The 24,633-nt window shown below is 46.2% G+C and overlaps 3 protein-coding genes across 5 annotated transcripts in view; 2 read left to right on the top strand and 1 right to left on the bottom strand.

The window, feature by feature from the left end:
* The first annotated feature begins 1,651 nt into the window (after nucleotides 1-1,651).
* LOC104852517 (cytochrome P450 4B1) lies at nucleotides 1,652-19,600 on the top strand. The gene is made up of 12 exons (XM_010610254.2): nucleotides 1,652-1,889; nucleotides 13,238-13,379; nucleotides 13,551-13,595; nucleotides 14,846-14,973; nucleotides 15,753-15,877; nucleotides 16,106-16,257; nucleotides 16,386-16,492; nucleotides 17,215-17,405; nucleotides 17,631-17,764; nucleotides 18,573-18,637; nucleotides 18,741-18,823; nucleotides 19,215-19,600. The coding sequence occupies exons 1-12, from the start codon at nucleotides 1,710-1,712 to the stop codon at nucleotides 19,396-19,398; spliced, it is 1,536 nt and encodes a 511-aa protein (XP_010608556.1). The 5' UTR covers nucleotides 1,652-1,709; the 3' UTR covers nucleotides 19,399-19,600.
* A 2,374-nt stretch (nucleotides 19,601-21,974) lies between these two features.
* The window catches only part of LOC104852520 (cytochrome P450 4A10), a 12,616-nt gene continuing 9,957 nt past the window's right edge, over nucleotides 21,975-24,633 (bottom strand). For 2 of the 3 annotated variants that reach the window (XM_019205417.1, XM_019205416.1), the window contains one exon: nucleotides 24,128-24,543. The gene's annotated coding sequence lies outside the window, so the exon portion shown is untranslated. Of the gene's footprint in view, nucleotides 22,716-24,127; nucleotides 24,544-24,633 lie in introns of those variants that run through there. The other variant, XM_033767235.1, reaches the window with a different exon arrangement.
* Nucleotides 22,269-22,676, top strand: Selenoh (selenoprotein H). Its single transcript, XM_033767236.1, is given in 1 exon segment — nucleotides 22,269-22,676. A coding segment is annotated over 1 exon segment (372 nt). The 5' UTR covers nucleotides 22,269-22,288; the 3' UTR covers nucleotides 22,661-22,676.

Consider the following 24,633-nt stretch of genomic DNA (forward strand, 5'->3'; position numbering starts at 1 on the left):
TTTTTTAATCCTAGAAATAATAAATTACTGGGGGCAAGGTGAATACAGACTATCTTAATTACACTTAACCACTTAATCAGGGGTGAGTAGCTAGCAGGATCAGGACTTGAAAGTTTTCTGCTGCCCAGCCTGTGACTTTGGTCACAGGCTGATCTGCCTTTTGCCCTAGAAGTATGGATAATGAATTATAGCCAGGGAATGGACAGCAGGGTGTGGCAAGTAGCCAGACAAATACTGCATGCTTTCTTACATAAATTGAGTGCTCTTTTGTAACTTGAGGTTGAGGTTAATCCCGTTGCATTTTGAAAGCAGTAAATTCATGGAATCATAGTAGGTAAAAGGGAGAATTAAGAAATGGATGCTGGGGAGTCATTTGACCAATGCCCACACCACTCACTTAACTACTGGGGTAACCTTTTTTACTTTCAGGCGAATCCCACAAGATTCTTTCCAGGACCCACAGCTCCCTTATGAGGCCCAAATTCCCTCAGAGTCTCTCCTAAATACTCCCGTCCAAGCTGGGACCATGCTGATAATTGAATTCATTGTAAAGTATGGAAGTCTGTGAAGCTAGCTCATCATGTTCTCTTGTTCTCTGACCTGAGTGACTTGCATTTTAAATCGGGCACACAATGTGTTGATCCAATAAAGTGAAGCACACATGTGGGATTTCAGGATGTGTGACAGACCAATTCAGAAGACACATTTTCTGAAAGGAGTCTAGAATCAATGTCTTTACATCTGAAACACCTGTTGTGAATTCTGTGTCTTGCTGGGGCGCTGACTGATACAACCCAACACTGGAGGAAGAAACAGCAGACACTCTCCTGGTAAGGCAGACACCTAGCTAGGCTTGTTCTTCAACTGAACTCTGGGCTGAGGCATTTGGAGTGGCCACTGCCTTGCTTTGCAACTTTGGCCTGTTCCTTACCTCTCTCTGGGCTTAAGTGGCTTAATCTATCCAAGAAGGACTGAATTTTATGATCTTATATCATAATCCTGAAGGACATACATATTCTGGGTTCTTAAGTGCCAAGTTCGTACTATGGTTTAGGGTACAGTTATCCTTTTTCTGACTCAGGGCCTCCTTTATGGGGCTGGAACAATATCTGTAAAGGTGACTCACAAATAAAGGACTCAAAGCATCATAAGCCTAGCATAAGTTCAAGTTTTCCTGAGGGTTCACACTGAAGGGGAGTGTAGAAATATCTTATAAGAAGCACATGCCAGCTGAGCCTTGGTTTTATTATTTGGGAAATAGGTGTAAAGAGTGATCTCCTCATTGTATCACCACTCTGGGAGGCAAAGGCCCTGTGTTCAGTTTGCAATACTGAAAAAAAAAAAAAGTCCTTGAAACATACAGAGTGCATGTAGGAAAAGGCAGTTGTTATTATGGCAATGATTCTCCCAGGAATTGCTCTCTATTTGCTCCTCCAAGGAACCAAAGTGAGATGTTATGTCTGGTTTCTTTGAAACACTCTACCAGATTTCTCTTCAGTCAAGTTGTTTTGGGAGACGTCTGCTTGGCTCTCCCCTCAGTTGTTCATTACTTTTGAGATTGTTGTTTCCTCCCTATGGCACTCAGCCAGGCCTGAGTTTTGCTGGCTGCCGGGTGTAGCTGGGAACTGGCAGGATGCCTAGGTCTAAAGTATAAGAGAACCTCAAGGCAGCTGGAGTTTGGGCAGACTTCAGGCACTGCAACTCCAGCCATGGCACTCACTTTCCTCTCCTTGAGCCTCTCCCACCTGATCCTGTGGCCTTCTGGAGTCATCTTGGTCATAGGCATCCTGAAGCTTCTTTGTTTGCTGCTACGGAGGCACAAGTTGGCCAGGGCCATGGACAACTTCCCAGGGCCCCCCACTCATTGGCTGTTTGGGCACGCCGACCAGGTATGTGGGGAAGGGCGGAGAAAGGAAATGGCCTTCTTTCCTTCAGAGAATCAGGCCTAATCCTTTCCTGGCTGTGGAGGGATACCATCACCTTGGGCAGCAGCCCATGACCTGGGAGCCATGATTCCTATCAGCTTTCTCTCTGGGACTGCTTCCTCATTCCTGTCTTTAGCTGGTGTTAGAAGCAGTGCGCACCTCAAAGTTGGTGCCCGAACAGGTCAGACTTCTCCCCACCATTCTGAGGCCCAGAGTTCAGACAAGGCTGTACCAAAGGCTCAGGGACCACTCTGGGGAGAACCCAAAGCCCTGATAGTCCCATAGAAGTAGGGAATTACATTTAGTGTCAAAAGCATCCTCTTTCCTCTCTGTAGTGTAAATTTCCATTTCTCAGGTTGAAAATGAAAGTGATGTCAGAGATAAATGCTGCCACACAGATCTCCCAGAGTGTCCAAGAGGCTGCTATCCCCGAAGAGCAAGTTTTCTTTGCCATACTCCTGGATGACTCAGGAGCCATGGCATTTTCCTGGGCTCAGATCCTGGCTTGTCTTCCTGTTAGTACAATTTAGTAGGGACCATTTTAACACCCACCCTCAGGAATGTCTCCTGTCCTGGAGACTTAGATCAGTAGTTTCTGACACAGGGCAAGGAACTGGAACCAACTGGGAGAAATAGATTCCTGGGCCTCCAACACCTGAAAATTCTAATTCATTAGCAATGTCCTAGAAGCCTGAGTTAAAAAACCTCCCCACATGTTTTAATCTAAAGCCAAGTTTGGGAACCCAGGTATAGATGCCAGCAACTAAGTCTCAGGAAGAGGCATGGTTCCTGCTCCTTCCTCCTGAATCCACTTTTCTCATTCTTTGCTGGGGAATTGCCTCTTTTCTGTGGTTGACATGGGACATGGGACTGAACTCTAGGCTTAGTCTTACTCCAAGGGATAATTCTTTGGGGGTAGTGTAGTCATCTATATGCATCCTGGGGAATAGGAAAAAACCAAGTGAGTTGGGGAGAATCATACCTTGCCTAGGCTCTCAAGGAGCTCACTGTCTGGGTGGGATGTGGGTGTGGGTGGGGACATACATTAGAGCCTTCCCTGTCCCCAGCCTGGGTGAGGTGGATTCAGAATTCCATATTAGCTCCATTCCTTTCATCTCAACACTTGTCCACTTTCTGTACCTGTCTGCAACCTTTGGATGATGGAGATCTGGTTTGATTCATCCCTGTGCCCTCAGGATCCAGCGTAAAGCCTGACACAGATCACCCATTGCCAAAACAAGCACTGAGGAATGCTGGAGAGTAAGGAGGGGTATCCGCAGAGGAGAGAGTATGACAGAAGATCAAAGGAGAGGTCAGGAGTTTTGGGAGAGTCTTTGTTCAGTTTGGAAGGAGGGACACAGGAAGGTTGAAGTCTGACCCTAATGAGAATGAGGAGCATTTGGGAGACACTCAGTCCCTTCTTTACCCCCTCCACTTCTACCTGCATATCAGAGTTGGTTCTGTTCTCAGCCAGTGGGCTTCCCTAGGGCAGGGATCTTGGTCTCCCCACAATTCCATGCTGGAGTACACTGCCCTCTGCCTCCAGGGGACCCTGCACCTGTACTTTGGAACTGTGGGGAGAGACTAAAACACAGCCCCACCTTAGCCTCTTGGCCTCAAAGCAACTATCTCAAGTGCCTTTGCTTAGCACCAGGAAGGCGTGCAAAGATGAGAAGGGTGGCTGCTCTTAAGCACCAGAAAAGTTGCCTAGGGAACCATGGCAAGCACAACATCGCCACATTCTTCCAGGGCTTGGCACTTGTCCTTTTGGTAGTGTTCACACCTGAACCTGAGAAATGGGGTGGGAAGAGAGGGATTAGTATTCTTCACATAAATATGAGGGGATTGGGGCTTAAAGGGGACAAAGGATTGACCTAAATATTGTTTTAGTAATTGAATCAAGGCTGGGCCCAAGATGCCTGCATTTTTATTTAGGACATGATCAGGTCATAACAAGTGACTATAAATTTTATTCCTAAGCCCAGTGAGGATGGGAATCAGAAGGGAAGGAAGAAGATTGGTGGGTAAAGGTCCTCAGGGTGTAGAAGAGCTGTTCACCAGGATTAAATTTTCCCTTCTTGGTCTTCAATTAGGCTGGAAACCCTGGCAGTACCAACCTTCATCCTACTCCACTTGCAGAATGTGTCCCCTTGTGGCAAGGGCATGTCCTATTCTTGTAGTGTTCTTCTCATTCCACTCTGGGGCCCAAGGAGAACTGTGCACATACAAAGTGCTCATTGTTGGCCTAAGGTTGGGGCAGGCAAATGTGATCTCTTTCTTTCTCCATATATCTCTCGGTTCCACCCCTCATTTCTCTCTGATTGTGTATGAAAGGGAAACAGCATTTCCCAGCCCAAGGAAAGGTGATTCCCCCGAGATCCCTGAGACTTCATCCATAACCTCACCCATTGCTGGAATAGTCTTTTGATCTTGTATTGGATAGTAAGGACTCTGGATAATTTTATTTAGCAAACATCAATAGGTTATTCTCCCCTCTCTGGGCTTCCATTTCTTTATTGATAAAGTGGAGATGCAGTAATTATCATTACATTGCTGGTTTAAAATTATAAGAATAATCAATAGGCAAGGTTCTGGACACATAGATGTCAAATGCTAAACCATTGTGGAGAAATTCTTGATGAAAAACACCATGAGACATTTAGCTGCCCCCCCATATCAACCTAGTCTCTGAGATCAGCCTGGTCTTTGGTCTTTTGTTTTCCCAATTAATTAAAATTGCCTGATAACAAGTTCATGTTTGAGACTCCTTTGGCAGTGCTATAATCTTGGAGTAAACCACATCTATATTGCTGCTAGTATTGAGATGAATGATGGTGCCATTCCTAAGGACAAGAGGAGGGCAGATTTGGTGGGCAAACATGATGTGCGTAAACACATGTGTATGCACTTGTGTTTCACTTATGTCTGAGGGGTCTGAGGATGTCACCCATTGATATCTGGGGTGGGTGGTTGATGATGCTTCTGGATGTTGGGAGGAAGTTAAGGTGGGGTGAGCTGTCTAGTGAGGAATCACTGGCAGGTGGGTTGCAAAGGAAGCCATAGGAGAAGCTGAAGCTTCCAGGTAGAAGTTACAGGATGGGAAAAGGGCAAGAGTAGGACTTGTCGGGGGGCATCTTCCTGGAGGATGGAGTGCTGAGAGGAACATCAGGAAAAGGGGAGATGATCTGGGAGAGAGTAAGAAAAGTAGGGTCATTTATGGCACAGCAGCTGTCAGTCCTCAGAATGCAACGAAATTAGGGCATTAGGTACTTCAGCAGTAGTGGGGGCTGAAGTGGGAGGAATTCCTTTGAGAAATTAGATTTATTTTCTTTCTTTTTCTATTTTTTGTTATGTTTTTGGAGACAGAATCTTTTTATGTAGTTCAGGCTGGCCTTGAACTCAAGGCTTTGTGCCTCAGCCTCCCAAGTGCTAGAACAACAGGTGTGTGCCACTACTCATGACTGAGAATTTGGGTTTTAAAGGGAGTAGGAAAATAGAGTGCAAGCCGAAGTTGGAGCAAATAGGACCAAGGGACACCCTGCCCTGGGTCTTTGTCTTTTTTTTCTAGTTGGGAAACACTTGAGCAGGTTTCAAATGTGGGCAGGAAGGATTCGGCAAAGAGGGTGAGATTGTAATAATGCAGGGGGATGGGTCATGGGAGGAAGGAGGACTGCAAGGGTGTTGGACTTGCATAGCTCCCCAGACCTCATCTTCTGGAATAGAAGGATTGGTATAAAGGCTGCGTGCAGGTTCTTCAGGGTTGGGGCCTGACTTTTAGGGCTCCTATTGATGGCTTCTATTTTCTCTGTGAAAAAGAGCAAGACTGTGGGGAGCAAGAGTGGAGAGCAAGGGGTTGGCATGATGGTAGTTGTGAAAAGGGAAATGTTTTTGAGGAACGATTGTGGCCAATGCTACCAACCTTTCTAGAAGCTGCTTCTGCCAATCTTTGCTCAAATGACACTGCAGGGAGGTCTTCCCTGACCTACCTGACCTCCATCCATAGTAGCAGCCCTGCCCTCTAGTCTCCTTTATTTTTCTTCCTGGTTATCATTACCTGAAATGGTATTATTGGTGTATTTGATTCTTGCTTGTTTCCTTTCTCCTCATTTACTATTTATTTATTTAGGTACCAGGGATCAAAATCAGGACCTTACGCTTGTAAGGCAGGTGTGGTGCCACTGAGCTAAATCCCTGGCCCCTCACTTGCTATTTATGTTTTGAGGACAGGCAGGTCTTGTTTAGCATGTTTTCCCCAGGAACTAGCAATGCTTGGCATAGAGACAGTGCTTGTTGCCCAAGAACTGGGTGAGTGAATAAATCCTTTGGTAATTCACCTCATGGCAGCAAAATCATTCACACAGGTTGGGGAGCAATGGCTACATCTCTGTGGATTCAGGCATTTCCTGGGCTCCTTGCCTCCCTGTCCTATATTAGATATACTCCTGCTCTCTGACTCCAAGTTGGTCACTCCAGGAGCTGCAGTTTACCATTGGATACTGAAGAGAGATGAAGCAAGGGATCCAGAACACAAGCCTCAAAATCGAAAGCCCTGGCATGATGCCAATTGTGTGACTTTAAGGAAGACCCATCTGTATGGCTTGTACCTAGAAGTTCCCCCAAAGCCTTATGCTGTCATAGGCAAGGCTTTTCAGAGATGGCTGGATCTAAACTGTGTGGTGCTGGGATCAAGGGTGTGTAATTACTAAATTAGTCCACTAATTGGTTTAGCCTAATTCTGGGAGTAGATAATGGGAAGGCCTACCCTGGGTATGATTACTACCTGTAGCCTAGACAGAATATAAGGGACAGAAAGAGGGCTGCTGGGATTTCTTATCACTTTTGGCTTGCTGCTTTTGCTGCTTCCTGCCTTCCATGCCATGAATTGCTTTTTTCTCCTCTGTGATGCCCCTCTGCCATGCCACTCTGCCTTGGATACAGCCAACTGTGATCTGAAACGTCTACAAACTGTGAGCCAAATAATCCTTTTCTCTTTTAACTTTGAGTGTCAAGTATTTTTCTCAGCAATGTGAAAGGTGACTAAGAAACCCATCATCACCTCTTAGCCAGAACATGGTGGATAGAGAGTCACAGTGACCCATATTGATCTCACTCAAAGTCTCTTGCTCCTTCTAGCTCCAGCTAGTTCTTTCCGCAACTTGTGAATTCTCATGTGTTTGTATGCACATTTGTCTCTGAAAGAGAGAATGGAGGATGAATTCACCTGTTTGTCGCCAGAGCAGGCTAGAGCCACTTCTCTGGTTCTTAAGGCATTGTGCTTTAGAATGCCTCTGTTCTGTCTCTGTTCAAGCCCATAGCTGAATTACTGATGAGTTTGTATAAATTGAAACTTAATGGCTATTTCAGAGTTGATGCTTCTTTTTGCTTTGGGTTGATTCTTCTTGGTAGGTTCTTTTAGCTTTTTAGTTTTATTTAAAATCTTGACACTAACGTTAGCTCAAGCACATGCTGAACGTTGATGATCTTGTGTGTGGTGGAGGAGTATTCACAGGCCGAAGACTAAGGCAGCCAAAGTCACCTTAGAATGTGTATTCTGGAGGAGAGCAGACCAAAGCAAATCCATGCAGGACTTTCCTGGACAGTGGGAACCTAAGTGACTCTGAAAGATCATGGGGAAGGGCCCAGGGAGGTGGCTTTCAATCCAGTGACTAAGAAGTCATGTTAAGAATTTGGAAAGTTCACCATCATAAGCCTTCTAGACTTAATAACCAAATTTAGTAGAATAGCTGGATACAAGGTCAACATGCAAAAGTCAATAGCTTTCCTATACATGAACAACAGATTCACTGAAAGAGGAAGTGGAGAAACTACTCTTTTCACAATAGCATCCAGTAAACCAAAACACCTAGGAATCATCCTAATGAAAGAAATCAAAAGCTTGGTTCAGTTCTAGTGTTTCATTTTTGATTTTTTGTCTAGACGATCTATTTGTGACAGTTTGGTATTGAGGTCCCCCACTACAATTACATGTTGAGGTCATACTCTTAAGTGAAATTAATAGGACACACATGTGTAAATACTGACTAGTTTCTCTGGTGTAAAAATCTAAAAGTGTAAATAAGAATCAAACATATAATTGACATAGTGTAAAGGAAGAAAAGGTCTAAAGAAGTAGGGGAAGTGGAAGGAGTAGGGGAAATGTAAAAAAGGGAAAAGAAAAATATGATAAAAGGAAAAATATGGAAACAAAGTCTTTGTAAATAGGTAGGATGGAGGGGATAAAGAGAGGGCAGGGGGATTGGAGAAAAATCAGAACCATGATACATTATGCAAAGGTACAAGATCCCAATGATTAATGTAACTATATCATATATCTAAATTGTACCAATAAACTAAAACACCTAAATTTTAAAAAAAGAAAGCAAAGACCTCTACTCTGAAAAGTACAGGACTCTGAAAAAAGAGATTGAAGAGGATGTCAGAAAATGGACACCCTGTGTCTCTCCCTGATTCTTTTTTATTCTTTTTATTGAGTTTATTGGTATAATCTAGGTATACAATAGTTACATTCATTATTGGGATCCTGTACCTTTACATAATAGGACTTGATTCTCATTTTTTCCCCTTGTCCCTGCCCTCCCATCACCCGCTCCTTCCCTCCCTATTTACAAACACTTTATTTCCATTTTTTCAATTTCTCATATTTTTTTCCTCTCCCTTATTACCTTTCCCCCACCCTTCCCACTTTCCCTACACCTTTAGCCCTTTACTTCCTATTTCACATTATTAATTATCTCATTAGGATCCTGTGTACTATTATAGTTTTTCACACCAGAGAAACTATTTGGTATTTCAGTTAGAGAATTCTCTGTATGAACATTAAAAATAGGGAATTCTAAAATAAAACTAAAAAGGAAAGTGAAAGAGAAAGGGCAATGATGTAACATTAAAATAATCCTTAATTCTGAAGATGAAAATGGTCCCTTAACTTATTCAAATTGCTTCTTGCTCTTGTAGTCTTATCTTATTCTTTTTTTCATTATTTAGAGAATACTTTATTAGTTTCTGTAATCAAACCCATGTAGATATGACCTTACATATTTAATACAGTGAGTTACCCCTGTACAAATGGAAAAAAATTAAAAATAAAAATAAAAAATTAACATTTCAAGACCAATATGGCTGTCCATTTCTGTACAATGCCAACTCAACACAGTAAATTGGGATAACTTTTTCCAAAGTTGACAGCACCATGAAAGTTTCCAAAAATTCAAATTATATATATATATATTTATATAAAAAGACTAATAATAGCAGTATGTTATGCATCAATAGCAGCAACAGCTTTTCCAGGTTCTGCAGTCATCTGAACAAAATTATAGACATTCAGAACATTGCATTAAAAAAAAAAAACAAAAAAACAAAGAAAAGAGTACTATCCAGAAAACAGCAAAGTTCTGGTGCTGTTCTGGTACCTGGCACCATTTTTTTTATTAGCATCTTAATCATCATCTGAAAAGAGAACATTCTAGAGTAATATTATTAAATATAGCTCTGATAAAGCATGGTAACTACGATGCATCAAGAAGCAGGTACAAGGTATTTTACATTCACAGAGGTATGATACAGTACAATCCTACATCAATAATACTAGAATCAGTTTGGGTTAGAAATTTGCTTTGTCTGCAAATAAGATTGCTACACCTGCTTTTTACTGGGCTTCTGTCACATGGAGAATTGTTTTCCATCCTTCACTTTCAGTCTATGGGCTTCTTTTTGCACTAGGTGTGTTTCTTGTATACAACATATTGTTGGATTTTGCTTCTTATTCCATTTTGCCAGTCTATTTCTCTCAATTGGTGAGTTGAGGCCATTGACATTGCTGGTTATAACTGATGTGTACTGACTTATTATTGACATGTTATTGGCCTTTTGTTGACTCTTTTTACTGTTTCCACCATCTCCTTTTAGTTTCTTGTCTTGCCTATTTGATTTGCTCTGTTGGGCCTCATGGTGTTGTTGCCTTCATTGTGTTTTTCTAGGATCTTGTTTAGAATTACTTGTAGTGCTGGTTTGGTATTCATGTAGTTTCTCAGGTGTTCTTTGTCATGGAAGTGTCTTATTTCCCCATCCATTTTGAAAGAGAGTTTTGCTGGATACATCAGTCTAGGTTGGAGGTTGCTCTCTTTTAGTACTTGAAATATCTCATTCCAGGCTCTCCTTGCCCCAAGGGTTTGTGTTGAAAAGTCTGCTTTGATTCTGATGGGCTTTCCTTTACATGTGATTTGTTTCTTTTTTCTTACTGCTTGTAGTATTTTGTTCTTCTCTTGGGTTTCTGGGATCTTGATTATTATATGACTAGGTATAGATTTTTTTTTAATTGTAGCTAGTTGGGGTCCTATATGTCTCAGTTATCTGAATGTCAAATTCTTCCTCTCTGTTTTTTAAGTTTTCTGTCATTAATTCTGTGAACAGCTTTTTTAAGTCATTTGTATTTTCTCCTTCTACTTCATGGATTCCTATCAGTCTTATGTTATTCTTCTTTGTATCATCTAGGAGTTTTTGGATCGATTTCTCATGATCCCCCACTGTTTTTAAGAGACCTCTCTTTTCATGGTCACTGATTGCAATCTTGTCTTCTGTATCTGAGAGTCTATCTTCTCATTCTTTTATTCTGTTGCATACACTTTCAATGGAGTGTTTAATCTGGATATCTGTTTGAATCTGTTTTATGGATTCCATTTCTTTCCTATGTTGGGCATTTATTTTTTCCATTTCTTTCTTATGCTGGGCCTTCATGGCTTCTATCGTGGTCCTGAGCTCATCTAATTTTTTGTCAGTTTCTGCTCTAGAGTCTCGAATCATGACTTCCATTTTGCTCATCATCTGTATGGTTATCTGGGAAATTATTTCTGTTTTGAATTTTTCTACAGCCTGATTGATCTGTTTTGTTACTTCCTGTGCTTTGAGTTCAGGGTGTCCTGCTAGTTCACTATTGGCCTTTTCATCCTCATTTGCCCTACTATTTGCCATTGGTGAACTGGAAGTCTGTCTTTGGGATTGCTTAAATGTTTTCTCATTTTTATTTTTGTTGTAGGGCTGTCCTTGGTTTAATCTCTGGGTTATCACCCAAATCTTCCTGATATAGTTCTGCCCTAGCTTCTGGGTCTCTAACGACCCACAGACATTCTCATCTTCTTAACATCACAGAAAACAGCTCATCAAATCAACCACAATCCTTTGTCCCAACTGATACAATCAGCAGCACATTAAGATCAAGCACAACTTGGAAAATGACCACCTGTGGGACTCACTAGTCTATCACCCTTAAACTATTTGAATTAAATTGAAATCAACAAGCAGTCCAGAACATGTCTGCAGTGAAAAAACTTTTCAATATAGTATATTTACCATTTAATGGCTCAGACAGAGCTAGGACGCAAGACCCCTGATCTCAGATAGCTGATGTGTGAACCCCATGATGCAGACTGACCTCGGGCTGCAAGGCCCAGATTGAGTTCCCCTACCTTCTGAGTGGTTGAACTCCACACCGTTCTACTACAGGTTTCCCACATCCTTTCTTTAAAGATGTTCAAAATTGGGAACTCAGAAAAATACCCTTGATGACCACCTCTGCCTCTGCAGAGTGGGTCCAAAGACTGGCACAATCAGGAGGTCTGAGAGTGCGAGTGGGGGGGGTAAGGGGAGTTATAGGAGTTCAGGGGCACCCTTACTGCTACCTTCCCGCCGCTGGAGGATGGCAGCTCTGGACGGGAGAAGGCGTGGCTCTCCTTCCCGCGGTGGATCAGGCCCAGGCTACCTTCCTGATGCTGGAGTGATGGCGGCTCCAGATGGTAGAGGGCGTGGCTCTCCTTCTGGCTGCTGGAGGATCTCCCCTGCTTCTTTCCTTCTAGAGAAAAACAAGCTGGCCTAGACTTCCTAGTTAGTGTCCCAGCTTAGGGCATGTGAGGATGAGTCTGACACATCCTGCTATGTAGCCCAGCAGATCTGGCCTGCAGCCAGAAGACATCACTAAGAAGGAAGCCATCATGGCCCTTTTGGAGGGGCTGCAGCTGCAGTGTAGTCAATGAATGCTGAGAGCTATTCTCACTCTCCCTAGGTTTCTGGGGCAGCAAGAGACACATAGGAGAAAGTGGGACACGTAGCAGAAAGATAGACACAGGAAGGCCATGGAAACTTGGAAATGTCCAAGGTCAGGGTTAATGTGAAGCCAGGATCTCTGTGATAGGGAGGCTGCAGAAGGGCACAGTATGGCTGATAAAGAGGGAAGTGGGACTTGGATGAGTGAGATGAATCATAGGTTCTTTCCAAGTTCAAGATCCTAGAGTCTTGCTTTTCTGTGATTTAAGCCATTGTCTGCCAGGCTAAGTGAGGCTCCTTGGACCTGGGAGACAGAGGGAGAAAGGGAGTGACCGTGGTGATCAGACAGCTGGTAAGAAAAACCCAGAAGGCAGATAGAAAAATATGAGAGACATAGGGGCAGGGAATATGGCCAGGGATATCATCTAAAAAGGAGGCAGTGATCTTAGAGGTTTGTCTTTAACTGTGAGTGGAGATGATTTTTATCCCTGTGTGCTCTTTCTAACATTGTGTGCTCAGGGTGATGAAAAAAATCTTACAACCACTTTGGGTTGAACTCTGAATTTGGAGGGAGGAATCTATTTATGCGGAGAGTATACCAAACTGGGGAAAGATGACCTGCCAGAAATGGCACAGTTAGTAGATGTGCTACAAGGTTTTAGGTGCTGGAATTTCCTTTCAGAAGACAGGAAAAGAAGCAGGTTCTACAGAGCAAGCTTGGGCCAAGTAAAAATAAGAGAAGTACACTCTATAAGTGTCAGGGTGGGACGTCATGCAAGAGAAGGACACAGTGGCAAAAACTCAATGTGGACTGTCCTTTTTGAGTCACCCACTCCTCAGGCTGACATTGGGTCTAGGCCTTCTGATCAAAGTCCTCATGAGATGTTCTTGTGAGCAGTCCACGAGCAGGGCTTTGGGAATTATTCTGCACTTCAGTCCTGGGATCTTGTTAGGCCTCCTCTCTCAGCCATGCCCTTTCTTGCTGTCTCAGCTGGAGACCAAAGAAGGCCCAACCCCCAGAGCTCTTGGGGTTGGTGGTTTGGGGGCAGATAAGGATCCCTGGACATAAAGCAGGGGATGTGGGGCTGGAGAGGTCACCATGCCAGAGATGTTCAGGAGAGGGAGGTGCAGCAGGAAGGAGGAAGGGAGACCCTAGAGCCTATCGAGGCAGCCTCCTCCTTTCTATGTCCAGGGACCTGGACCTGGTTGGTGACACTGAGTTCCTGAGGGGTCCTGACTTTCTGTCATTTCAGATCCAGCAGACAGGGAGCCTGGACAAGGTGGTGTCCTGGGCCCACCAGTTCCCCTATGCCTCACCACTCTGGATGGGACCATTTCTTGGTTTCTTGAACATCTATGAGCCTGACTATGCCAAAGCTGTGTACAGCAGAGGGGGTGAGATATCTCCAGGAGAGGGTGGGGCTTCCTGAGAGGAGGTCAGGGCTTGTGTCCTAAGTCTAGGAAGAGGATGGTCAAGGGCACCACCCCATTCATCTGCAAGTCATCTCTGGAAATTCCCCTGTCCCTACATGTCTCCCTTTTAGCCCACTTCTCCTTCCTCTGTAGACCCTAAGGCCGCAGATGTATATGACTTCTCCCTCCAGTGGATTGGTGAGTAAGCAACTTCCTTTCCCTTTCCCTCCCCTTCCTTCCCCTCCCCCCTCCCTCTCTTTCCCTCCTCTCCCCTCCCTTTCCATCTTGGTGCTGGTTGAACAGAATCCTACCCTTCTCAACCACACTCAATTGGTCCTAAGCTCCTGGCTGGCTAAGGAAGGGAAACAAGGTATTGTCCTTTTCTTATTGGGTCTGTTGCTTTCCCTTCTTTCCAGACAGAGGCAGGGCTCTGGGGAATGTGTGAAAGCAATCTGGAGGAATGCTTCCTGCAGGAGGTAGCCTTAGAGTTGACGCTACAGGAGATTTTCAAAGGTGGTACCGTGTAGAGCAGGGGACTGAGGAAAGATGTAATAGTACTACAACAAATGAGGATACAGCTGTCTGGGTGTCTTCCCCTGGGAGGTGTGGCTGGGTGGGGAAGAATGCCTGCCTTTGGTTGTCAGAATGAGGCCAATGGGTTGATGTTAAGATGAGTAGGAATCATTGAATATTCTTGAGCCAAAGTGAAATGCTTTTCCAAAGCCTTTCATTTATTCATAATTCTGAGGAAATTTCATTAGTTTCCTGATATCTTAGGAAGGCCAGGGAAAGAAGAAGAAAACAGTCTCAAGGCTTTTTACTCATGGAATAAACCAGGGAAGTCTCTTTGTGAACCTTTATAGATTCTTACCTTCTTTTCAACTACCAAAGGGAGGATAAAAGCAAAGGCAAATGTCAAAAAGGCTTAGGAAAATTTGAGACAGTTTTGAAGAGAGGAACACATTTCCATGGCTGTGTGTGATGGGTAGGAGGATGGATTCTTGACTGAAGACACAAATGCGAGCCTTGGCACATTGCTCCTTAAATCCTGAAGCTGTTACCACAGCCTCAGCAATTTGAGAGTCATGGCCCAGCAAGCTTCCCTTCTGCCTGACTGTCCCCAGGAAGCCACATATTTTTTGTCTCAGTCCAGTATAACCCAGCACAAGTTCCGAGAGCCCAAGTTTAGTGGTACAGACCCAAAGCAGAATGGAGTCATCCTGCCCTGAGGAAGAAGCTTACTCATCAGAGAATGGCTGGCTGGGGTTCTGGAGCCTGCGAGTGGAGGCACAGAGGCAATACCAGATCTTGTGGTGGCCCAACCCTGGGTGGGAACCCTGGAGGATTCCAGGCTCAGGGATGGGAGTTGGAGAGTGCTTATTCCCAGCTGCTAGGCTGGAGCAGGAGTATCTGGACACACGAGCCTTCCCTCTCCCATCCCTTCTCAGGGAAAGGCCTGCTCGTTCTTGAGGGGACCAAGTGGTTCCAGCATCGCAAGCTTCTCACACCTGGCTTCCATTATGATGTGCTAAAGCCCTATGTGGCTGTGTTCGCGAGCTCTGCAAATGCCATGCTGGTGAGCTCCCTGTGACAGGCTGCTGGGGCTGTGGGCTACTGGAACAGCCCTCTGCTCTTTCATGGGGGAGGGCAGATGGCATAGGGAGGATCCCCGCAGCCCTGAGTCCTCAGTCTTTCTGTACCAGCAGTGCCAAAGTCCTGCTCTGCTGCCCTGGCTAGTGCTAGAGCTCCTAGTGTGCAGGCAGCCCTGATCCTTGTTTCTGTCAGGGCACCAGGCCCCCTGTCTTGCCAAACCAAAGTGTTCCAGGAAGACCCACTAAGGTGCCCATTATTGCAGATTTGAGGATTAGCTGTAATTGAGAGCATCAAGAAAGCCTTTCACATCTAAAAAGTGCCTCCCCCGCCCCCCACCATTCTCTGTGCAGCTACAACTCATCTCTAACAGGTATGTAAGTCAGACTTAGAGTCTCAGGGCTGGAGAATTCCCAGTGCTGCCCAGGCTAGTCGTTCCCCTTGCAGAAAGCTCCTGTCCAGAATGACTGAGGGCTTCACTAACACCCCCCGCCCCCGTGCTGGGGAGCTCATCTCCCCTCCGCCCTCCTGCTCATTTATCTGGGCTTCACTGACTAGGAGAAAGCATAGGTGCTGTGGGCGATGTACCTGCTGATCCTGCTGTCTGAGTCTGATGCCCAGAGGCTGCCAAGCCCCACATTCCAGCAGGATGCAGGGCAGGGCAGAGATGGTGTGGGTGTGGAGATAGGTCTGGTGGTGGAGGACAGGATGTGGGTCCTGGAGGACAAAGTGGGGTGTCCCCATTGCTTCCTATCTCTGATCCAGGACAAGTGGGAGAACAAAGCTCAGGAGAATAAAAGCATTGACATTTTCTGCGATGTGGGCCACATGGCCCTGGACACACTCATGAAGTGCACCTTTGGCAAAGGAGAAAGCGGCCTGTGCTACAGGTGAGGGGCACCTCAGGGCGGGCCATACTCCTCCCTCCCCATTACTCCCCATTTTCCTTCTGGGCCTAGTCAGAGAGGAGGCGGGGTCTTGCCAGGCCTTGGTTGGGGTGAGGAGACACATCTGCCTTAGTGAGGGAGCTTAAGGGAAAGAGAGGAAGCGCTGTGGTCAGAAGGGCTCTGCCCCTGGTCAGTGTCTGAATTGTCCTTCCCTCCACCCTTGCTGCACAGGGACAGCAGCTACTACCGGGCAGTGTCTGACCTCACACTGCTGATGCAACAGCGCATTGACTCCTTCCAGTACCACAACGACTTCATCTACTGGCTCACCCCACATGGCCGCCGCTTCCTGCGGGCCTGTCAGGTGGCTCATGACTATACAGGTGCACCTTCCTGTGGGGCCTGCTGCTAGGAAGCCTGGTTCTTCCTCCTGGCCCCTCTGCATCCTGCCCTTTTCAGGTCCTTAGCTCCCCTTTGGGCAGAGGCAGTGACTCCTGTGCTCCTGACCTAGACCATGTCATCAGGAAGCGGAAGGCAGCCCTGCAAGACAAGAAGGAGCAGGAGAATATCCAGAACCGGAGACGCCTGGACTTCTTGGACATTCTCTTGGGTGCTCGGGTGAGTACCCATTGCCCCGGCCTGAGAGCTGCTCCCAGAGGGGTCCTCAGACCATCCTGCTAGGACAGGGCACACTGCCCAGCAGAAGGGCTGTTAAGTATTCTGCCCTTTCTCCAGTAAATGTCACCTGTTTCTTGTCCCTTCACACATACCAAGAAAGCTACAGAGGTGTAGTGTGTGTGGCTGGGCTGTGGCATTCGGGGACCTGGGAGACTGGGTCATGTGGTGGCAGCCTGGAGACATTTCTAGACTTCTGAGATCCCCAAGTATCTTGACATTGTAGAATCTCAGAATTTAGCTTTCATTTATTCATTCTTTCATTCGGATCTTTATTCCTCCACCCCCTAAACTCACAGAGCACCTATGCCAAGTCAGTTTCTGTGTTAGGATGTCCATCAGGTCCTAACAGTGTACTGGAAGGGACAGCAGGTGGATGGAGACAAGGTGTGTTCTCCTGCTAGATGGGATTCTGTGTGTCAAGTGAGCAGAACGACAACTGGGCAAGGTCATAGGTCATTTGTTCAGAGGGATCAGGCAGGGCCTCACAGAATAGGTGCCATCTATGCTGGGCTTAGAAGAGGAATATGACCCTAGGAAAAGCTTTAATCCCCACTGTGCAAACAGATTTCACTGCCCCTTTCAGGCCTGCTTTCAACAGCTACTCTTCCAAGTTCTTGGCACCTACTCAAAGCCTTTTGTCTTTCTGCTATGCCCTGACCCAGGACGACAGTGGCATCAAGCTGTCTGATGAAGACCTCCGGGCCGAAGTGGACACATTCATGTTCGAAGGTCATGACACCACCACCAGTGGTATCTCCTGGTTTCTCTACTGCATGGCCTCTCAACCAGAGCACCAGCAGCGTTGCAGGGAGGAGGTTCGTGAGATCCTAGGGGACCAGGACGCCTTCCAGTGGTGAGTGAGGCTGAGGGGGAGTCTGGTGTGCGCAGCCCATTGCCATCCTGGAACTAAGGTGAGGGTGGCTGTGGTTGTCCCGCTCCCTCTAGTAATTCAGCATTCTTGGCTGGAGGTGGGGCTGAGTGTTGATATATCCTTACTCCACTCCCTGTAAATAGAGCCTTTTCAGGGTCACCTACAGAAAATTATCAACAAGAGGCTGAGTTTTCTGTTTGCTGGCAGGGATGATCTGGGCAAGATGACCTACCTGACTATGTGCATCAAGGAGAGCTTCCGCCTCTACCCACCTGTGCCTCAGGTGTACCGCCAGCTCAGCAAGCCTGTCGACTTTGTGGATGGCCGCTCTCTTCCAGCAGGTGGGAGAGAGTGGGCTGAAGAGGGTAGAATCAGGGTCCCCTGGATGCTCCTTTGACACCTCCTGTGATGTTCACCAAAACTTTTTACCAAGGGAGATGAGCTTAGGCTTTGTTTTCAGAAGCCCTGGGTTCAGATCCTGCCTCCACAATATATAAGTTAATTACTCTGCCTCAAAATCTCCATTTCTTCTTCTACAGAACAGATGTGAGAAGAGTATCTCCCTTTCAAAGTTTTAATTAAAGAGACACAGGTCAGCAAGGGTATGCATAGCACTGTGCATATTCAGGTTGTGCCCTGGATAACTTCAGAACATAATTCATATAACTTGAAGTTAATGCGGAGCCATGCACATCATGTAAACCTTTATGTGATGTCTTCATAAATTGTATTTAGAACTGTGCCTGATATATAGTAAACATTTGGTGAAACTGTAGCAACTACTATTGATAGCATAATGTTAAGAATAATAACTCCTTGGCAGTTAGTTAATTGACAGTAGAAAGGTTATAATAGCTCCAGCCTGTCCTACTTTATGGTGTGTGTGTGTGTGGGTTCATCCCTCCTTTCCTCTTCTTCTTTTATCCCATAAATGTCTGTATTGGGTGTCAATCTCAGTTCTGAGGCTACAGGAACTGAACAAGATGATTTATCAAAATACTTTGAGGAGTTGAGTGAGGTCGAGAGCTCAATGTCACTGGCAATGGTTAAATGGGGGCTAGGGAGGCAGTAGAGCATTCAGGTCGTGCGAGGAGGTGGGTCTATCTGCTCTAAGGCCACCTGGTCACCAAGCCTCTTTTCTGTCTACAGGAAGCCTGGTGTCTCTGCACATCTATGCCCTCCATAGGAACAGTGCAGTGTGGCCTGACCCTGAGGTACCTGATTTCTGGGCCAAGATCAGACATGGGGATGAGAGGGCCAGGGGGACTAGCACATTCCAGGACCTGGTGGGTATTTAGGCAAAATCTGTCTTCTTAGGTCTTTGATCCCCTGCGTTTTTCTCCCGAGAATACATCTGGACGCCATCCCTTTGCCTTTATGCCCTTCTCTGCTGGGCCCAGGTAGGGAAAGGCCCCAAATTCCCAGGTCCTCAGGATTGAGGAGGAAGGTGGGGGGAGATATCAAGAAGGAGGTCTTCTGTGATGTTGGGTTTGTGGTTATCCTAAATGCCTGGAAAACTTCAGATACATAGTTCTTGCTATTATATTCCTGTCCCTGGGAAGTGAGTGGATGGCAGTCATCCAGGAGAGACCCCAAACCACAATCCCCATCAGGCAGCTATTCAGCCGAGGCCTTCACTATGTTCCCAAGATCTCTTAAATGCAGGTCAATCAATCTACCAGCCAGTTATACATGCAAAATGGTTACTGAGTTTGGGTAGCCACTAAGAGCATTGAATTTCATCTCCTGGACACCTCACAGCCCAGTGCCTCTCTGTACTACTCGCTGCAGGAATTGCATCGGGCAGCAGTTTGCCATGAATGAGATAAAGGTGGTCACGGCCCTCTGTTTGCTCCGCTTTGAGTTCTCCCTCGACCCCTCGCAGCTGCCCATCAAGATGCCCCAGCTGGTTCTGCGCTCCAAGAATGGAATCCACCTGTACCTGAAGCCAGTGGACCCTGGGTCTGGAAAGTAGCTCTGCAGAGATCAAGGACCTAACCAGCCCAGGCTCTCCTTTCCCACTGGGCGTCACTGTCCAGATGAATGTGGAGTAGTCGTGGCTCCCTGTCTTCAGGAGGCTTATTGTTTGGAAGAGGAATAGGCACTGGCATAGACAACTTCCTGGAGGACAGTGCCACTGAAACACTAATGTCTATAAAATATACTTGTTACACTTACGTTCAAGGTTGCATTCACTCACTCAGTCAGTGAGATGAGCACTTACTCATCTCAAGAAACTTCATTTACCTTCTATAGTCCGTAACCTTTCTGAAATGTAGAGGAATGCAGATTCCATCCTTAGTGACAAAGTGAACACCATAGAAGCTTTGCCGAGGGATTCGTGGTTATGATCAGGTAGTGTGTAATTTGTGGGACAGCTCAAGGGATTGCCTTTCTTGAAGAGGTTTCCCTCCCCGCTGGCATAATATAACTGAAATAAGGAAAAACAAGGTAAATTGGAACTGTAAAAAAAAAAATAATAATTCTAAAGCAAAGTCAAAGAATATGGAGGATTTTTTTTTTCCCGTTGTCTCTTCCTCCCTCCTTGGATGTGTCTGTGTGTCATCCCTGCATTCTCAGCATTAGGGCCTCAGTCACATGCTGCCCTGGGAATTCATAGTTAGACCAGGGAAGGTAGCACATTGGCATTAGAGGGGAACTTCCTGGGAGAAAGAAATCCCCCTCCTTGAATTAGGTGTTGAGTCATGGGCGAAGTGTGAAGGTGCCAAGAACTTTTGGAGAAACCTCATGGGTGGGGTCCCATAGCGACTTAGTGGTCTTTCACTGGCGGCCCCTGAAGCAGCTGCATGATGGCTGTGGGCACATACACTTCCAGGGTTCAAAGCATAAAGCCACTAGGAGGCTCCAGTCCAGGAATTGGAGAGCTAGAGCAAGAGGACTTGAGACTGGAGCTGGGAGGCAGTAGAGAGGAATTCTAGCCTTGGAACCTGGTAATGTTTCTATGGATCCCTGAGGTGTGCCATCTGGAAAGAAATCCTTTACTTGGAAGGTCACAGCCCTGGTCGACCTGACATAGGCCATCTGCTGAAGATCCAAACCTCCTTGCCCAAATGTGTATGATGCAGAGTTCCCATCCAGGGTGTGCCTCTTGGCTGTCTGTTCTGTGCCCCATGCTACCAACACCACCCTGTGTTCCAGCATCTCACTAGACTGCTCTCTGTACAAGTGAAGATGAAATTTCAGTGATCGCCACTTCGTGCCCTGTGGTGGTCCAGCCATCACAACAGTAACATGCCTGAGTCGGGGAGTGAAGATTGAGAAAGGAAAGAACACTCAAGTCTGAGTGGAGACCAACAGAAGTCTGATTTATTTCACAGAAACAGGTCCTTTTATAGGTTCACATCATCAGGAAGCTTTTAAGGGCACACAACAACAGAAAACACCAAGCAATCATTTTTATCTTTATGCAAAGACTGGATTTCCTGACTTTTACAGATAACATCAGATCTTCGGCTAACGAGTTCCTGTTATTGCAGGGTCAAAGAACAAAACAAGCTTAACAAACAGTGTCCTTGAAAAGTAACAAATGTTGCATAGATTGTGTTGATGCCTTAATTGTACAGGAAGAAGTTATTTTCCAAATGTCAAACTCCAGTGGTCCATGACTGGGCCCCCACAGTGCCCCCGAGTGGGAGCTGAGCCTCCAGTTATGATCACCTTGTACACTAGGTGGGAGCCAAGTCTTGAGGTCATAACCACCTGGAGCCCTAAGGTGGCACCTGAGCATAACTCTATTGATTTCCTAAATCTCTTTGGACCTTCGGCACCCAGACAGTCACCAAGTGTAGGCAGGGTTGATGCTGTCCTAATGGGAATAGGTTATGATCCCATTTCAGTACTAAGGGAAGGAGCCTGTGAAGAGGAGGCCTCTGGTTTCTTTAAACCAAGAATCCACAGTTAATACTGACAGACTTTTGGGGGGGGGTGTTGGTGGGAAATAGACACAAGCGCTCTGGTGCTAGAGAGGAGAGAGGCTTTCTGGAGGAGGAAGGATGGAGGCTGTGCCTGGTAGGCACCATGGATGAGTTCTCCTAAAACTTTCTAGATCTTCAAACACACCCTGCTGCCTCCTGTGACCCTGGGAATGTGTGTGAGTAGAGTGTGGAGTGTGCAGTGAATGTGCATACAGGAGAGGCTTACATATCTCTTTTTGTGTGTATTTGGGGGATGTGTATATAAATGGGACTCAACCTTGGTCTTGCTCATTGCTTGGAGGCAGCAAGGTCACTTCTCAGTCACACTTTTACACCCTGTGGAATCCTGTAGTTATAGCACACGGTCATGGCTGGCTGCCAGGGAATGCCTGACGAACTATTGGGAAATGCTCAATCACCTGATGAGCATACAGCAGAGATGAAAGAATAACATACAAAGGATCAAGAATAAGAATAAATGCTAATTTATTATTTGTGATGCTGGGATCTTTACTTAGCTCTTCCTTGCTAAGACCACAAACGCTGGTTGTCAGTATTTGTGATTATACAACATAGCAAGGGACATAGAGGCAGATGTAAGGAATATAGGGACTTAAAGCACAAATGAGCCAGGCTGTAAAAGGGAGGAATGATTGGATTTTCACAAAGGACGGGTCACAGTTGACAAGGCACCTGTGTTATCTTACAGGTCATAGCTAACAAGCCACTTGTATTATCTTTTACTAACATTTGATCTGAGAAAATAACTGCACAGTCAGAATTCCTCAGCATAGTATTTTCTTGCCATTAAAAACATCGTAGTATAGTCGATCGTTGCAATTTCAATTGTGACCATTGGCATAGTGAATTTTGTCTCTATACGCCGTCAAAGGCTCCTTTGGGACACAGCCTAGAGCGCTCTTCTGTGCCATGGCCCCTCGCAAGAGGAAGCTCAAGGCTGAGGTCTCAGAGGTCGGCCCCACCGGGAAGTGGGAGGAGTTGCCTGATGGCGTGGCAGGCTGGGAGGAGGCTCAAGTGGTCATGGAGCCCTGCACCAGCTGATGCCTGCACGTGATCCAGGCCACCGCACTTAGCCAGGCGCTGTGCAAGGTGGCACCGCAGCTGGCGGTGGTGCTGAACTTGTGGCCATGGAGAGGCAGCCTGAAGGTGTCACTTTGGCTCTGGCACCTGGACAGCAGCAGGTCCCAACTATAAACTGGAATTAAGAAGGAGCCACGGCACAAATTTAAGTTCCTTGAGCCACAGGCCTTGGTACAGGAGCTGACGAAGCATCTTTCCTGAGGTTCAGGCAGGAGACTCATGCTGAGCGCTTCTCTCTCTGGTGCTTTTGGAGAGTCTGTGACAAGACAGGGCCAAACTTGGGACATGGCCCAGAAACCAACGTTGCTGTCACTCCACACCCAAATGTTCACACAAGGCAGCTCCCCACAGGGATGGGAGGAAAAAAGGCTCATTCAGAAAGTCACACATGAATTTTGGAATGACTCATAATTTTAATGAACAGCCAAATTATAAGCCAACTCAATAACAATTTAAAGCCTTCTTAGTGCAGTTTCAAGCTGGCCTCCTGTAGCTGGACACCCAGAATTCTGAGCTTTTATTGTCCTGTGCTCTCTGAGCATGGCCAGCATCACCTCTGTCACCATCTGATGCAGGGGACCCTCCTGGGAATCTTGTTTGTACATTCCCAGCTAACTCTGTTACCCTACTTTCCCTTCTCCCTTGGTCAAGAGTCCAGCCTGCCCTCTCCTGTCTCTTTGCAGAGCAAGACCAAAGGAGCCCAGTGACTTAGGAGGCCAGGAGAGTGGGACAGAGATCTTGACTGCAGGTTCCAACTTGGGTAGAAGATATAGACCATCACAAACTGAGGGCATCAGAGGACTCTGGGAAGTTCTGTCTATTGCATCCAAGGCCCTGGCCTCAGAACTGTTTGAGGCAAGAGGGAAATCTATGCTCAGGACCAGCAAAGATTCAGGGTCTGGTTTAATGAAGGCTAACAGAAGCAAGACAACTCTTGTGGGGATACATAAATGGATGGGAGCAGGGATCAGGACTCAACTCAGAAATACCTGCATCCTGGCACTCACCAAGTATGGGAAGGGTTGGTGTTGCCTCTCCTCCTTCGGGGTGGCCAACCAGGGAGACTGCCATGGGGCTGTCCTGTGGGGCAGGAGCTGCTTGGGTTCTGACATCCTCTCCCAAGGGCCTGGGCCCCTCCCAGCCCTTACAGACAGCTGTCCACTCCCCAAGCCTCCTGAGGAGTTTCTAGATCCTATATGTGAGGGAGGCTGACAGATGACTCGGTGACACGGCTAGGCTGGGCTCTCTTCTCACATCTCATCTGAGTGAAGGACAAGGTCCTGGGACCCCCATGCTAGATCAGACCTGAAGTTTTCCCACTCAGCTCAAGATGGGATCTAGCTGGAACCTCTTCTGAAAAATCGAGTACAAAAAATATTAGTCCTTGACTATACTGGAGGCTTTGTCTCTTGTCTTGACAGATGTAAGCTTCTCTGTCTGAGGTCCCAGAGAAAAGCCCTCTGTCTAAACTCAGCTACTGCAGCCTCAGCAGCTGAGCTACTGTGGGGCATGATGAGGCCACCCAAAGATGGTGGGCTGCATCAGGCCCGGCAGAAATACTGGTACCACAGGCCACTTGTCGTCTCCTCCTTCCTCAGAAGGCACTTGTCTCCTCTCCCTCTGTCTCTTTTTCCCTGTTATATCCTTCAAAGGAAACAAGACATTCCATGTGGCATTAAGAACTTTATTTCAGGAACGAGGGAGATGGAAAGGCTTGAGTGAGAGACACACAGGTAGACAGAGACCATGCAGGAGAGAAATCAGATGATAGTTGGGGAGGGACAATGCCAGGCTGAATAATGTCTTCCAAGGATGTCCCAGGCCTCAACTTTGAAGCCCATGAATATGTTATCTCATATGTCAAAGGAACTCTAAAGGTTGACAGGTTGAGTAAAAGATTTTGAGATGGGTAAATTATCCTTTAAAGAAAGAAGAAGTGACAGGTTCAAGGAATGCAAAGAATTCATCTCTAGAGTGGAAAGGCAAGCAGAAAGGTTCTCTCCTGGACCCTGCAGAAGAGGTCGGCCACATCAACAACTGGATCTTCTCCCAGTGATACCCATTTCAGACTCTGAGCTCCAGAACTATAAGAGAATAGCTTTCTGTTACTTAAAACCATAAAGGTTGTGGTAGTTGATTATAGAAGCAGTAGGAAGCTCATATAGAAAAAAAAA

Source organism: Fukomys damarensis, unplaced genomic scaffold (genome assembly GCF_012274545.1).
Source record: "Fukomys damarensis isolate Sample0158 unplaced genomic scaffold, DMR_v1.0_HiC HiC_scaffold_23, whole genome shotgun sequence".
Lineage (NCBI taxonomy): Eukaryota > Metazoa > Chordata > Mammalia > Rodentia > Bathyergidae > Fukomys > Fukomys damarensis.